Here is a 17,451-nt window from a genome sequence, read left to right as displayed (position 1 = left end):
GAAACACTGAACACATAGACATAAGTTGTTGCAGTTCAAGGCTGCAAATGAGAATCTACTTAATCCTTCCTGAACCTAATACATATTGAGAGATACTAGTTTAAGCCAAATAATTTACCATAAAAGTTATAGTGGAGTGAGACTTGTTCTGTGTTTCTAGTGAAAATTAATAGCCCTTGAGTTTTTTAATGGCCCGAAATATGTTTTCCTATTTAGACAAAGACAACTATGTTCACAAATTGGCAAGTGATCTAGTTTTAGGTGTGGGAATAACATATATTGTAAGCCTTTTTTTTTTTTTTAAGATTTTATTTATTTATTTGGCAGCCAAGAGATCACAAGTAGGCAGAGAGGCAGGCAGAGAGAGAGAGAGAGGGAGAAGCAGGCTCCCTGCCGAGCAGAGAGCCCTACGCGGGGCTCAATCCCAGGACTGTGGTATCATGACCTGAGCCGAAGGCAGAGGCCTTACCCCACTGAGCCACCCAGGCACTCCTTGTAAAGCCTTTTTTAAAACAAAATTTTTCTTCTGTAAAATGAACTGATACACTGTTTTTTTCTTGTTTTTTTAACTTTGATTTTTTTCCAGCTGGCCGTTCTGATCGTGTACAAATGAGAAATGATTTAGCTAAAATAAACAAGGTTATCACAGAGCACACAAATCACTTAGCACCGTATCAGTTTTTGACTGCTTTTTCACAGTTGATCTCCCGAATTTGTCATTCTCACGATGAAGTTTTTGTTGTCTTGATGGAAATTATAGCTAAAGTATTTCTAGCCTATCCTCAACAAGCAATGTGGATGATGACAGCTGTGTCAAAGGTAATCTAGTAATCACAGTAGTGTCTTTTTCCATTTTATATGGCATTGATTATTTAATGCTAATATGAAGATGCAAGTTCCAATGTTTCTTAGATTAGTAGCAAAACATAAGTTTTAAATATTTGAAAACAAGAGAAATTAAAGCATTATGTATCATGTTAAAATTCAGAAATATTCACCATATCAAATGAAAGGACTAAAATGTTAAGGTCAAAGAATTCAGTATGTTTTTTCTCTATGAAGTCAAATAAACTGTTAGTGCTTGGTATAAAATGTTAGCCTATTTTTTCAAAGTGTTTTATCCAAGCTATGAATTTAAGCTATTAATAATAGAAAACTTTATTGCATTATTAATGGGTATTTATAAGATGGTAAATATATTTAATTATAAATATTTTAGAGAATTTGGAAAATGCACAGGTATAAAAAGGAAAATTAAAATTCACTAATACTATTAATATTCTTCTGTATTTTTGTATGTGTATTTTCTATGCATATTTTAATGCTAAGTTTGGATTATAGAGATATATAATTTGCTATATTTCACCTAACATTTTTACCATAGCATGTTCCTATGCATGAAATATTCTCTGAAGACACAATTTTAATAATTATATAAAGTTCTATGGTAGTTAGCTTATAATTATTTTCTATAATTTATTTAACTGCTCTATTTCCATTGTTTTGCTCTTATAATAAATATATCTAGATACATATATATCTAGATACATATATATTTATACTTATTTCTCATTATTCCACCAAGATAGAATGTAAGAAGAGAACTCATGAAGTCATAGGATAACAGCATTTTTGTGGTTGTTGATAGCATTGCCAAATTGATTCCCAGGAAATATGATCAGTATAAATTTGATCAGTATAAATTCTCATCATGAATACTTTTTAAATTGTATCTATCAAAATTCTGTTCAGTTTTGTTTTTTAAATATCTCATAAAACTATATTAATTCTTTTATCACAGTCTTCTTATCCCATGCGTGTGAACAGATGCAAGGAAATCCTAAATAAAGCTATTCATATGAAAAAATCCTTAGAAAAATTTATTGGAGATGCAACTCGCCTAACAGACAAACTTCTGGAATTGTGCAATAAACCGGTATGATCATAAATCTTCCCACTTACAGACCAGTGTTGGATCATTATAAAAAACTTCTCTTATGATTTTAGCTGGTTTTCTTTCATTCGATTTAATTAAGTTAAAATTCTAACATAAGTAGGTATACACATACATAAAAATTCATTAAATTGTATACTTAAAAATATGCAATTTATCTTAATAAAATGGTCTTTAAAATTTCTAAAGCTCTTCTTAGTGTAGATTCTGAGGGTAAATTATCCATATTAATTAGAAATAATTTAAGTAGAGGGGTATGAAATAAGTCATAAAAATATAAATATGTAAAATACTCAAAGTCATTTCTGTTATTGTTTTGTGTCATATCTTTAAATTTTCAGAATTTATTACATTAACCTACATATATGAGAGGAAAGATGATTGGAGTTTTGGTTTTCATTTCATTTCATTTCATTCTGCCAGTACATACTTATTTCATTGCCTCTTGGCAGCATTAATGCTAAGTGAAACGAAGATAAAGAAGACATGCTCTCCTGCATAGAGGTGCTGATAGTATTGTAGGGAGCTAAGGAGATGGTTATTATCTAGTTTAATAACTACTTTTTTCAGTATACTTGACTATGAACAACACGCTTATAGGGGTAACACTCTTTTACTCAAGGAAATAGAAGGGAAGAAACACTAAACATATGTATAGAAAAGGTAAAAGTAAGGAATAAGGATAGTTAGGAGGAAGGGGAAAGAGAGTCTTTACAGTTAAATAGCTAGATTTCACTTTACAAATATTTAGTCTATTAGCTGTTTATAGTGAGAAAATAAAGACTAATCTCTTTTTTTACCTTCCCTTCATCAATAAAAACCTTGAAAGAGTAAACTGCTTTTGTTATCTATTTTAGTCCTATTTGAGTAACAAATGTTACGATAATGGCCAATATTTATTAAACACTGGCACTTTTTTAAGTGCTTTACATGTGCAAGTTTTTCAGTGCTTTATCTGAAATTTTTGTGGCCAGCTAGGCTGCATTTAGGAATTCAGAATTTTTCAGATTTTTCAAGGTAATATAATAGTGTATGTACTCAATATTCAGTGTCCCTACTGAGAGTATTCTGATAGAGTATCCCATAATCAGTTACATAACTGTTCCTGCAGTGAAATGTAGTAATCTTTACTCTAAGTAAGAAGCTCAGGTTATCATTTTGCTGCCTAAGGAGATTTGGTACAAAAAAGGCTTGATTTCCACAGCTCTTTGGATTTTGGAATGTCTGATAAATAGATTGTAGGCCTTTATTATCTCTATTAGTCATTAAAAGTCCACTGGTATAGGTACTATTATTGATAAGGCAAAAGAGTGCAGAGGGTAAATGAGATATATAACAAACTCTTAGAAAACTGCTGACTGCTTAACCATCGTAACTAAAATATTGTAAAAGTAAAAAATTTGTTTTGGTTGAGAATAAGTGTTCTGTAATTCAAGGTAAACCCATGAAAATTAAAATGTACTGTTTTCTTTCCCCAGGTGGATGGAAGTAGTTCCACATTAAGCATGAGCACTCATTTTAAAATGCTTAAAAAGCTGGTAGAAGAACCAACATTTAGTGAAATCCTCATTCCTTTACAATCAGTCATGATACCTACTCTTCCATCAATTCCAGGTGCCCATGCTAACCATGAGCCATTTCCTGGGCATTGGGCCTATATCGCAAGCTTTGATGATATGGTAAACTTCAATATTATGTAACTGTAACTGTGATTTTTAAATTTAGTTAAGTTAAAAACTTCAAATTGGGTTTTTTTTTTAAGTGTTATTCTCGGAGACTAAGTGCATTTTTTTTTTCCTTTTAGATATCTTATTTATTTATTTGAGAGAGAGAGTTTGAAAGGGTCAGAGGGAGAACCAGGCTCCCCACTGAGCAGGGAGTCTGATGCAGGACTCCATCCTGGGACTCCGTGATCATGACCTGAGTTGAAGGCAGTCGTTTAACCAACTGAGTCACCCAGGTGCCCCCTAAGTGCATTTTATTTGCAAAGAAAAAAACTACTAGAAATACAGAAAAGTAAAACTCTCTTATACTGATGGGATAAAATTGAATGTTAAAAATCCCATGTTCTCAATATCTGTGACCTATAAAGATATCCATATGGAGAAGATTGATACTTTTCCAATGTATATTATGAAGAATGAGAGCCATGCATCTTAAATAGCATAATAGAGAGATGGTTCTTTCACCATTTTTAGCTTTCTATGTCTTCCAGTGATCACCTTTTCTCTCCTAAGCTTCTCTGGTACATATTGCTAACATTATGTGTCTGTTTCTAATCAGTTACTACCTTTGTACTGTCAACTTTTCAACTATCTTTTCATCTTATCTTCTCCAGTGTATCTTATAAGATACACAGCATTCATGCTTATTCTCCTTTTAATCTTGTACTAGGACAAGATTGTACTTAAAAAAAAAAAAACCATGTTAAACTGAGTATTTTGAATTTTTTTAGATGCTTATATTGTTTTAGTATATTTCTATTTTTCACAATTTGATTTTTTCATGCTTTCTTTCATCCTGAAAATGGAGAACAAAATACTTTGTTTATACTTCAGGAGGAAGTAAAATTCAGCTAAGAAGAGCTTGATTTTTTTTAAGTATAACATGTGACTATGAATATGTGACTATTTTAAAGAAGTGGTACTAGAGCATTTCTAAGTAAATACTTTTGAAAACTGTTTGTTCCAGTAATTCTGTGTATCAAAACATTTGTTTAATTGCTTCAGAGCCAGTTACTAAACCACATAATGAAATAATTCTTACTTACAGTCATGCTTTATTTTTAACTTAATAGTATTCAGTTTATTAACTCACCTCATTAGGTGGACTTGATTTTGGAAGAGTTTCTTTTTTCTTTTCCTTTTTTTTTTTTTTTTAAGATTTTATTTATTAATTTGACACACATAGGTCACAAGTAGGCAGAGAGGAGGAAGCAGGCTCCCTGCAGAGCAGAAAGCCAGATGTGGGGCTTGATCCTAGGACCCTGAGATCATGACCTGAGCTGAAGGCAGAGGCTTAACCCACTGAGCCACCCAGGCACCACTGAAAGAGTTTCTTTTTTCAAAAATCGAGTTAAATTAAATTATTAACATTTCTTACCATTAAAGACTTAAAAACAGTGTCTCCAGCTCTCAAGACAGGTTCCAAAAATCTTTAAGGGACGCCTGGGTGGTTCAGTCAGTTGAGGGGCTTCCTTTGGCTCATGTCATGATCCTGTGGTCCTGGGATCCAGACCTTTATCAGGCTCCTGCTCAGTGGGGAGTCAGCTCCTCCCCTTCCCTTTGTCCCTCCTTGCTGCTCGCTCATGCTCCCATATGCTCTCTCTCTCTCAAATAAATCTTTAAAAAAAAAAAAAAATCTTTTAAATATTGTGGCTGTCCTGAAGATGCTGCCTAAATTTGGATGTGTAAGTACTTATATTGCTAATTAAGTATTCCTTTTACTTTATAACCATTCCTAATGGTTGACAGTGGGTCTCTATTCATGGGTATTCTTTTTATAGACCATCCGTGATTATGATAAAAGAAATTATTAAAATAATACACTTACTACACAGCATAGGTTATTATATTCTTTTTGTTAGGTAACACAATATTTACACATAAAAATTTAAACAAAGAATCTTGACCTTAACTTATATATAACTTATTATCTTTTAGGTGGAAATTCTTGCTTCTCTTCAGAAACCAAAGAAGATCTCTTTGAAAGGATCAGATGGAAAATTCTACATCATGATGTGTAAGCCAAAAGATGACCTGAGAAAGGATTGTAGACTAATGGAATTCAATTCCTTGATTAATAAGGTTTGGAGATAGTTTGCTTTAATTTTAGAATTACTCTACTATCATGTGATAAGAGCTTTTCATAATGCAGATAGACCATTGTTAAAAAGAGAATGAAATGTACTCTTTTTTGTTTTAATTGTTTTATTGGGATAAGACTTATATTTTAACCAGTTGAGTTCAGTTCAGTGACATTAAGAACATACACATTTTTGTACAACTATCACCATCATCCCTCTGCAGAACATTTTTCATCTTCCCAAACTGAAACTCCTTAGTCAGTAAACAATAACTTCTCATTCCCTTCCTCCTCAGCCTCTGGTAACCACTGTTCTACTTTCTCTGTCATGAATTTGACTATTCTAGATACCTTGTAGAAGTTGAATCATATATTTTTTATGCCTTTTTACTGGCTTATTTCACTTAGCATTGCCTTCAGCGTTCATGAATGTTATATTATGTGTCAGAATTTTTTCCTGAGTAAGGCTGAATAATATACAACTGTATGTAGATACTGCATTTTGTTTATTCATTCATCTATCAGTGGACACTTGGGTTGCTTCCACTTTTTGCTATTGTGAATAATAAATAGCTCTTTGAATCCCTTCTTCAGTTTTGAGTATTTATCCAGAAATGGAATTGCTGGTTTCATGTAATTTTTACTTTAAAAAATAACATTACTCTGAGGTTGCTGGTGGGTTGGTAGGGGAGTAGGGACAGGGTGGTTGGATTATGGATATTGAGGAGGGTATGGGCTATGGTGAGTGCTGGGAAATGTGTAAGCCTGATGATTCACAGACCTGTACCCCTGGGGCAAATAATACATTATATGTTAATAAAAATAATTTTAAAAATAAAAACAGTGTTAGCAATTCTCAAACAAAACCCACATTACTTTTATTATATTGAGAAAAACATGTAGTGCATGTTAGGGAAAATATTTTCTATTTAATGTTTAAATTATCTGTAATAGACTCTATCAGATGTGTTTGTTTTAGTGTTAGACAAAAGATATTGGGTTCTATTTTGGGATTTTTTTGTTTTGTTTTTAAATGATTTACTTATTTCAGAGAGAGTATACAGGGGCGGAGAGGGGCAGAGTGAGAGGGAGAGAGAGAATCTCAGGCAGATGCCCTGCTGAACACAATCCTGATTCAGGGCTTGATCTCACAACCCTGAGCTTATGACCTGAGCCGAAATCAAGAGTTGGATGCTTAACCAACTGAGCCACACAGCTGTCCCATGTTCTCTTTTTATCAACACACCCCTTGGAAGTGATCATTAGTATTTTTTTTGATTCATTTGGTAAGTGCTTGATTTCTGTCTCAGAGATGATGTGAGAAATTTTACTAATTTTATGGATGACCTTAGGTATTTTGATTATTCTGTGGCCAGGTATTTGTAAATGCATAGCAGCTATTTTTTCTATTGGTGAAAATTAAACCATACAATAGAAAGATGAAATTTAATTATTTTTTAAGTAAACTTCTTGTCCCTCCTCTATCCTCTCCCCATATTTCACCGGCATCTCTTTTATTAGCAGGAAAATTTATGGACTTTCAACATAGAAAAGATGCAGCAATAGATAACTTAATTTTTAGAAAAGAATAACTATGGTTTGTACTTAGTGTAACCAAAAATAATTTTAAAAATATTAATATGACATTAAAAACCCATTTCAAAGGCACTAGGAAGTGTTATTTTTTATTTAAAATGCTTAGTAAATTGGTAACCTAATTCACTGACCATTAGTATGTTCATCCGAATCTCCCTTTAGTGTTTTTCTGGTTAGGGGTATCAACTGGCCTGGCTTTACTTTATAAATTTATCTTAATCAGCTTTGTCACTGATTATTGCATTACTGTTCCATCACATTGCTATGGTAAGATACAGTAGCCTGATTGTGAAAAACTACAGTCTATATTGGACTAGGGGACCACAAACTGATCTCTACATGTCATTTTTTTTTCTTTTTTTGTATATATTTTTTATTAACATATAATATATTATTTGACTCAGGAGTACAGGTATGTAAATCGTCAGGCTTACACACTTCACAGAACCCACCATTTCACATACCCTCCCCAATGTCCATAACCCAACCACCTTCTCCATAACCCCCTCCCTCTAGCAACCCTCAGTTTGTTTTGTGAGATTAACCCTCAGTATGGTTTGTCTCCCTCCTTATCTTGTTTCATTTTTTCCTTCCCTACCCTCCAAACCTCCCACGTTGCCTCTCAAATTCCTCATATCAGGGAGATCATATGATAATTGTCTTTCTCTAATTGACTTATTTCTCTCAGCATAATACCCTTTAGTTCCATCCATATCATTGCAAATGGCAGGATTTCATTTCTTTTGATGGCTGCATAGTATTCCATTGTATATGTATACCACATCTTCTTTATCCATTCATCTGTTGATGGACATCGAGGTTCTTTCCATAGTTTGGCTATTGTGGACATTGCTGCTATAAACATTTGGGTGCACATGCTCCTTTGGATCATTGCATTTGTATCTTTAGGGTAAATACCCAGTAGTGCGATTGCTGGGTTGTAGGGTAGCTCTGTTTTCAACTTTTTGAGGAACCCCCATACTGTTTTCCAGAGTGGCTACACCAGCTTGCATTCCCACCAACCATTTAGGAGTGTTCCCCTTTCTCCACATCCTCGCCAACACCTGTCATTTCCTGACTTATCAGTTTGAGCCATTCTGACCAGTGTGACGTGGTGTCTCACTGTGGTTTTGATTTGTATTTCCCTGATGCCAAGTGATGTTGGGCACTTTTCATGTGTCTGTTGGCCATTTGGATGTCTTCTTTGCAGAAATGCCTGTTCATATCTTCTGCCCATTTCTTGTTTGGATTATTTGTTCTTTGGGTGTTGAGTTTGATAAGTTCTTAACAGATTATGGCTACTAGCCCTTTATCTGATAATGCTGTTTGCAATATCTCTTTACATGTCATTCTAATACTGTACTGTTTGGCTGACATTTATATAATCAGTTTATTCCTGAAGTTTAAAATATGTTTTTGGTTAGTGACTGTGCTTTTTATTTGGACAGATTGCAATTATATTTGTGTGCTTAGTTTGTTTATTTCATACAGTTTCAGAATTATACAAAATACTGTTCATCTTTACCTAGAATAATTCAGGATTAATCTGATGAGATGTAAAAGGTTTCTTCTACTAGGAGACAGTTTTTCAAATGAAGCCATAATATTAAATTGCAAGAATAAAATGACATTTTGAGGTTATTACAAAACTCATACTTTTTGTTTAAATAATCAAAATTAAACAGCAGTCTTTGTGCCCAAGGACTTAATATTTCAATAATATCTATAAAGCAATAAAAAAAATAAAAGAACATTTTGTTCTTGTTAAATATACAAGTATATTTTGAACACAGTATTGTTGTCACATTAACAGTGAATAATCAAAAAGAGTGACTTGCCTGACACATCTTTAATGATTTGGAAAAGACTATAGATACTATCCCAGTAGCTTCCTTTCCTATCATTTTGAAGAATTATTCATCTATACCACATAGTAAACTTTAACTGAGTTTCTTTTGCTATGAAATGAATAATCTTTAGATATATTTGACATGACATTTGGAAATTCTGAATTTTTAAGTTTATGTGTTTTTTTTAATAGTGCTTAAGAAAAGATGCAGAATCTCGTAGAAGAGAACTTCATATTCGAACGTATGCAGTTATTCCCCTGAATGATGAATGTGGGATTATTGAATGGGTTAACAACACTGCTGGCTTGAGACCTATTCTGACCAAACTATATAAGGAAAAGGGTACTAAAATTAATTCTTAAAATATAAATATATGGGGGTGCCTGGGTGGCTCAGTTGGTTGGGCAACTGCCTTTGGCTTGGGTCGTGGTCCCAGGGTCCTGGGATCGGGCCCCATGTCAGGCTCCTTGCTTGGCGGGGTGCCTGCTTCTCCCTCTCCCTCTGCCTGCTGCTATGCCTGCTTGTGTTCTCTCTCACTCTCTGTCAAATAAATAAATAAAATTAAAAAAAAATACATATATATATATATATATATATATATGACTATAAAATCTGACAATATGCATAATTATTAAGATGATGTTATACCTTTTCTTGTATAAGCCATAGTAGAATTTCTAGGTCAAATGAGGCTCAATATACAGTAGTTCTTATGTGTTTTTCTTCCTAGTGTTTTATTCCCTTTCTTATCCTCATTATATCATTATCCCAAAAGAATTTGATGTAGCTTATAAGAATGTATGAATTTGATGTAGTTTTTAAGAATGTACACTAAAATCTGTTTCTTCACAAAGATATTGGTTAGTGATTCGGAAACTACTTTATGTGTATACTCAACTTTAGCAAATAAATAAATATGTTATGGATAATGAGAACTAGCTTTTTCACTGTGAGAGAAAGAAAAGGAAAGGGAAGGCTAGAATAGAGCCACAGGTATTAGATTGGAATTAGAGTCTCTGCCTGGACAAATCTGGGATAATTTGGGCAACATAATAAATAATGATATAGTATTAGATTAACTCATGGAATAAAATAAATAAACATGCTGGGACACCTGGGTGGCTCGGTGGGTTAAAGCCTCTGCCTTTGGCTTAGGTCATGACCTCTGGGTCCTGGGATCAAGCCCCGCATCGGGCTCTCTGGTTAGCGGGAAGCCTGCTTCCCTTCCTCTCTCTCTGCCTGCCTCTCTGCCTGCTGGTGATCTCTGTCTGTCAAATAAATAAATATTTAAAATAAATAGACATGAATCCACACTCATATAAATAATTAAGTAGGGAAGTAGGAATAGTTCTTCCTTACAATAGAATTATAGTGAATAAATGTAGAGAAAATGATGGAAATGGAAAATAACCAATTAGCAAGTACCACAGTAATAATTGTTGCAGGCAATGAATATCAATGGATCCTAAAATGAATGAGCAAAAGTGTGATGAGAAACAGGTTATTTGTTGGGTCTCAGAATATCTCCCCACAGCATACTTATTATAAAGGGAAAAAAATAGTAACTTTAGAGTGGAGAAACAAAAATATAACTCTTTAAAAATGTCAAGGTAATGAAAGACAATGACAGAAATTTCCCAGATTTGAGGACATTAAGGAGACATGACAGCTGAATGTAATATGGGGTCCTGAGTTGGTCCTGGTCCAGAAAAAAGACAGTAGTGGGACAGTTGGTGAAATTTGAATAAGATCTGAAGGTTAGTCAATAACATTGTAACTATCAATTTCCTAATTTAGGTAATTGTGCTATTATTAAAAAAGACATGAACATTAAAAATAGCTAGGTGAAGAATATATGGGTATTCTTTGTATAACTATGCAATTTTGTTGTAAGTCTAGAACTATTTCGAAATAAAATTTTTATTGCATATGATGCAGTCTCTTATAAGTAAATAGATGAAGTTATCAGAATAATGTAGAAAATAAGTGTATTAATTTCCCTAGGGCTGCTGTAACAAAGTCCTACAAACAAAAGAAATGTATTTTCTCACAGTTTGGTAGGCTATGAATCCAAAATCTTGGTGTCAGTAAGGCCAGATCTCTCATAGCTCTAGGTGAGAATCTGTTTCAAGACTTTCTGTCAGCTTCTGCTATCTCCAGCAATCTTTGATGTGCCTTAGTTTTAATGGATCATTTCACTCTCTCTCCTGTCATCATATAGTGTTCTAAGTCTGTATGTCTCTGTTTTCTCTTCCTATATAACATTTTATATAGTAGTCATATTATAATAAGGGCCTACCCTAATGACTTCATCTTAACCTGATTACATGGGCAACAACCCTGTCTTTCAAGGTCACATTCACAGGTCCTAGGGGTTAGGTCTTAAACACATTTTTTTGAGGGTACAGTTTAACCCATAACAATAAGTGATACAGATAAATTACTGTATTATTGTGCTAAGTATGTTATATACTTTATTTTTTATTGTTATTAAGTCTGAGTATCTCTATTTTATATACAGTGCCAGAGGTTAAGTAACTTACCCAAGTTCACAAAGTTAATAAGTTGCAGAGCTGAAACTCAAAGATTGGACTCTTATTGCAAGGAACTTGCTATTGATATTTTATTAGAAAGATAAAATATGTGTGATTTAATTATTGCTTTTGGTTGTTAAAAATAGTAAAAAAATTTTTTATATCATAAACACATGGGAACTGTAACATTTGAATCTAAAAACCTCAAATCTCAGGGCAGCGGGGTGCCTCAGTTGGTTAAGTGGCTATCTTCAACTTAGGTCCTGGGATCGAGCCCCACATCGGGCTCCTTGCTCAGTGAGAGCCTGTTTCTCCCTCTCCCTCTGCCTGCCGCTCTGTCTACTTTTGCTCTCTCTCTCTATCTCTCTATCAAATAAATAAATATTTTTTAAAAAATAAAAACAAAAAACCCTCAAATCTCAAAGTTGTCTATAAAACTTTTGGTCATGATTCAGGTATAAAAAGCACCAAACCAAGGTGGGCCTAAAAGGCATTGAATAGACTGGAGTCATTATATAGGCTAACCAGTGTATCAGAAGAAAAAGTTCTGTTTCTCCAGATGATTTCCATTGTACAAGATTAGCTCAAGAACAAGGTGTACAATGAAGCTTATAGGCTAGCATTCACACAGAGTAAATTATTTCAGAGCACCATTGTAGGTTTTTAAATAATGATTCTGTATGGATCTATACTACATGCTGAGGAACAGAGAAATCACTATAATTTTAGTGAGGGCTGCAGCATTTGTATAATTCCAAGGGTACTCTTTACATTGGATTTATTCTGAGTGATATTTTCTGGAATTAGTTGATTCTACAACATTAGTTTTGTTGACATTTTCATCAACAAGTAGGTTCACTTCAGATAAGTATAGGGAAACATAATGTGTTATTTTATTATAATAAGTTTACCTATGCATAATTGCAATTTTTCTGTTCTTGCTTTTTTGTTTAACAATTTGAATAAAAATAGATTTTTTTTATAAAGTTGCCTCTTTTCTTCTTTGGCTTGTGATTAATGGAAAACATTCTACCTTGCAGGAGTTTATATGACAGGAAAAGAACTCCGCCAGTGTATGCTACCAAAAGCTGCAGCTTTGTCTGAAAAACTCAAAGTGTTCCGAGAATTTCTCCTACCGAGGCATCCTCCAGTTTTTCATGAGTGGTTTCTGAGGACATTCCCTGATCCTACATCATGGTAAGTTACCAAGAAGATAATACATTGTTATGGTTAATGTTTAAAAAAATATTTTAGATTTATGTTGCCTCATGTGGCATAAAGATACTTGGAAAGCCTTGTGATTTTCTTTAGGTACAGTAGCAGATCAGCATACTGCCGTTCCACTGCAGTTATGTCAATGGTTGGTTATATCTTGGGGCTTGGAGACCGTCATGGTGAAAACATTCTCTTTGATTCTCTGACTGGTGAATGTGTACATGTGGATTTCAACTGTCTCTTCAATAAGGTAGGTGATATGACTTACTCTAGTAATTGTATCTTTTCTCCCAATTTCCTTTGTTCAACAACTGTTTTTCTTAAACATACCCATTGGTGGCAGTTATAGTCACAGTTGAGTCACACTAAGAGTTTGTTGACTGGTTTTGATTGGTGAATCCCTGAGTCCTCAGTAAAGCAACTTAAGATGAAGAGAACTCAGAATAGTGATAGAGTAAAATCAGCATTGAACTTGAAATCCAAAGGTTCAAGTTCTGACTCAATTCTTAGTTATGTGAACATAGGCAGATCAGGTCATTTTACTGAGACTTGGTTTTAGAGAGACATAAGAGTTTAATGTGAGCGTTTCCAAACCTGGCAGCGTTATCAGAATCATCCAAGAATTTAAGCAAAATATACAGATACCTTGCAGACATACCAGGAGATTCTGTAGATCCAGAGTGGGGCCTGGGAATAAATTAAGGTGGTTGGACTCTCCCTAAAGCCCCTTCTAATTTTCCAATGTTAATGATTCTAGAAGGCAGACTGGTGGGTTAACCCCCAATTTTCTTCATCCCCATTTTCTAAGGATTGCCTTCTGCTGTCACAGGAAACCAAGAAAATCAGAGTTAAACCACTAGTATATGTTAAAACGTACAAGAAAGGAATTTAGGGAAACTCAGTAAGTTTGGGGATAAAAAGTCCTTATGGGAGGCAGGTTGAGAATGGCAGAAAGTAAATGAACTGGACTTCATTATATTGTATGTTATATATTCTGTCTGAGGGATATGAACATCTAACATTTGGCTGTTTTTCTTCCTTTCCTGCTTTAAAGTGAATGTTTTTAAAAAGAAAAATATAAGAATATTTGGTTTTATTTTATATTATTCAAGAAGAACAATAAGGAAGTTAATATGATACTAAATGTTGAAAGAAATAAAAATTTCTCTATAGTATTATTCACTATACTGATTCAGTGACAGGTGATCATCCATCCTCTAGATCAAAGATAGAGTTACATGGCTTCTTTGTGACAGAGGCCTTTAATATAGTTAAAAATATAAATATTTTGACAGTACTTTGCACTTTGCTTAGCATCTAGACATGAAGTTCTAACTTTTTTGCATAAAGATTTAAAATTTTAACGTTGTTACTTTTTAATAAAATGCATTGTTTTAAGGGAGAAACCTTTGAAGTTCCAGAAATTGTTCCATTTCGATTGACTCATAATATGGTTAATGGAATGGGTCCTATGGGAACAGAAGGTCTTTTTCGAAGGGCTTGTGAAGTTACAATGAGGCTGATGCGAGATCAGAGAGAGCCTTTAATGAGGTAATTACGTGTGTTTTATAAACAATTTAACAGTAATCTTGAATGTAATTATTGGTTCCTAAATATTGTTTTTTTATACTAGAAGCCACTTTGCATTGGTTGAAGTAGATTTTTTAAAATAATAGCTTTTTTTAAAATATTTTATTTATTTGACAGAGAGACAGTGAGAGAGGGAACACAAGTAGGGGGGGTGGGAAAGGGAGAAGCAGGCTTCCCAGGGAGCAGGGAGCCCGACGCGGGTGGGGCTCATTCCAAGGACCCTGGGATCATGGCCTGAGCCAGAGGCAGATGCTTAACAACTGAGCCACCCTGGCGCCCTAAATAATAGCTTTATTAAGGTATAACTTATAGTTCATTGCAGCATTGTTTACAATAGCCAAGAAGCAACCTGAGTGTCCATTGATGGATGAATGGGTTAAAAAAAAACTGTGGTGTGTATACACACACACACACACACACACACACACAGGAATACTATTCAGCCATAAAAGAAGGAAATTTTGCCACTTGCAACAATATAGATAGACCTTGAGGGCGTTTATGCTTAAATGAATTAAGTCATACAGAGAAAGACAAATATGTGAGATCACGAATTTGTGGAGTCTTAAAAAAATAGAACTACCTTATGATCTGGCAATCGAATTACTAGGTATTTACCAAAAGAATAAAAAAAAAAAAATCCCACTAATCCAAAGGGATACATGCATTCTGATTTTATAGCACCATTATTTACAATAACCAAGATATGGAATAAGTCCAGGTGTCCATCATTGATGAATAGATAAAGAAGATGTGGTATATGTATACAATAGAAAATTATTTAGCCATAAAAATGAAATTTTTCCATTTGCAATGACATGGTTGGAGCTAGAGCATATAATGCTGAGTGAAGTAAGTCAATCAGAGAAAGAAAAATATCATGACTTTACTCATATGTAGAATTTAATAAACAAATCAGACAGGGAAAAAAATAAGAGAGAGAGAGACAAAGCAAGGAACAGACTCTTATTATAGAGAGCAGTCTGATGGTTATACCAAAGGGGAGAGTGGGGAATGGGTGAAATAGGCGATGGGAATTAAGGAGTATACTTGTCATGATGTGCACAGGGTGATGTATGGAACTGTTGAGTCACTATACTGCTGTACACCTGAAACTAATATAACACTATGTTAAGTAACTGGAATTAAAATAAAAGCAAATGAAAAATAAATAAAACCTGAGCTCATAGATACAGAAAACAGACTGGTGGTGGCCAGCGATTGGGGGTGGGGGCTGGGCAAAATGGATGGAGGTACAAACTTTCAACTATGAAATAAGTCATGGGAATGTTATGTTTATGTTCTTGGAGCAACTGGTATTAACTACCTTATTGTTAATAATATTTAAAATAATATATGTTTTTGTTAAGAAATAAGCTGTCTTTTTTTTTTTTAAGATTTATTTATTTGAGAGAGCACAAGTAGAGGGGGCAGAGGGAGAGGGAGAAGCAGACTCCTCACAGAGCAAAGGAATGTTATGTACAGCATCTTGTGAAACTCTAAGAGCCCCTTCCAATCTGGGGAAGTCAGGAAATAATTTCTGGAGGAAGTAGCTGAAACCTTAATGATAAATGGAATTGACCACACAAAGGGGAAGCGAGTGTTATGAGTGAAGAAATATCAAGACAAGTGAAAGCATGGACTGCCTAAAAAATGTAATTCTGTTTTCTAGAGCATACACTTCACGTAGATGGTGCTGTGATGATCACACAGGTGGGCAGGGCTAGATTATCAAAAGACCACATGGGGCTGGTTTACATGTTTACACCTAGTCCTGAAAACAACCAGAAGCAGTGGGGGTTGGGGTAAGAAGAAAATTTAAAAAAAAAAACAACAAAAAACGAAGTCATCAGATTTACCCTGCAGAAAAATTACAGTTGCAGTCTGGGCTAGAGTCCAGAAAACTTGTTAGTGGACCATTTGAGTAACTTGGAAAGAAATGATGGTGCACTGGATGAGATAGTGACAGTAGTAATGAAGGTAAATAGATTCTAAAGGCATTTAGGAGGTAGAATTGAATGTTATAAGGAAGGAGAGCCAAGGGTGATTCCTAGACTTTTTTTTAGGACAAATGAGTGAATAATGTTGTTCTTTACTGATTTGGGGAATACTGGTGAAATAGTTCGGGAAAGGATAATGAGTTTTGTTTTGGAAATACTGAATTTGAGGTGCCTACAAGGAATCTGAGTGAGTTTTTCCATAGGTAGTTTATAGAAGTGTACTGTATGCATTTAGAAATGCACACAGAACTCACCTTGCTCTACTCTCCAAGAGCGCCTCAGATCCCCCTCTATCTTCCCCTTTACTCACTTTCCTTTCAACCCCTCAGTCCAAAACAGTAAGTTCACATCTTAATGATGCAGTACTAATATATATTATAAGAATATTACCATTAGCTTCTCATCCTTATTTTTCACCTAAATGTTGACTACTAGTGACATTTCTTTTTACAAAGATAACATTATATTATATTTATTTACATTTTAGTGTCTTAAAAACTTTTATACATGATCCTCTTGTGGAATGGAGTAAACCAGTGAAAGGACATTCCAAGGCATCACTGAATGAAACTGGGGAGGTTGTCAATGAAAAGGTTAGTAGAAGGTATAGCTTGATTTGAGGTGACACAGTATGTCTCTATCAATGCGAATTGACTCAAAATACTGTCAGTGACTGACCGATGAATACTCTGAAAATCTAGTTCTTTATTTTATTATTATTACTATATTTTTAAGAGAGAAAGGGAGGGGAAGGGGCAGAGGAAAAGGGAGACAGAGAATCTTAAGCAAGCTCCATGCCCAGCACTGAGCCTGACATGCGACTCAGATTTCACAACCTTGAGATCATGGCCTGAGCCAAAATCAGTAGTTGGATGCTTAACCAGTGGAGCCACCCAGGTACCCCTGAA

At 34.3% G+C, this 17,451-nt stretch overlaps 1 protein-coding gene across 2 annotated transcripts in view; it reads left to right on the top strand.

Annotated features, from left to right (window-relative positions):
* Positions 1–17,451, top strand: part of ATR (ATR serine/threonine kinase) — a 91,626-nt gene that overhangs the window by 72,284 nt on the left and 1,891 nt on the right. For both annotated transcript variants that reach the window (XM_004754475.3, XM_004754476.3), the window contains 9 exons: positions 587–819; positions 1,802–1,936; positions 3,433–3,633; positions 5,617–5,760; positions 9,396–9,546; positions 12,779–12,935; positions 13,050–13,203; positions 14,353–14,504; positions 17,031–17,136. In XM_004754475.3, coding sequence (XP_004754532.1) covers positions 587–819; positions 1,802–1,936; positions 3,433–3,633; positions 5,617–5,760; positions 9,396–9,546; positions 12,779–12,935; positions 13,050–13,203; positions 14,353–14,504; positions 17,031–17,136 — 1,433 coding nt within the window. The remainder of the gene's footprint in view (positions 1–586; positions 820–1,801; positions 1,937–3,432; positions 3,634–5,616; positions 5,761–9,395; positions 9,547–12,778; positions 12,936–13,049; positions 13,204–14,352; positions 14,505–17,030; positions 17,137–17,451) is intronic.

The sequence above is a fragment of the Mustela putorius genome, unplaced genomic scaffold (assembly GCF_011764305.1).
Source record: "Mustela putorius furo isolate JIRA1106 unplaced genomic scaffold, ASM1176430v1.1 tig00003834_pilon_pilon_pilon, whole genome shotgun sequence".
Classification (NCBI taxonomy): Eukaryota; Metazoa; Chordata; class Mammalia; order Carnivora; family Mustelidae; genus Mustela; species Mustela putorius.
Note: the sequence above shows the minus strand (reverse complement) of the source record. Positions and strands in the feature narration are given on the sequence as shown.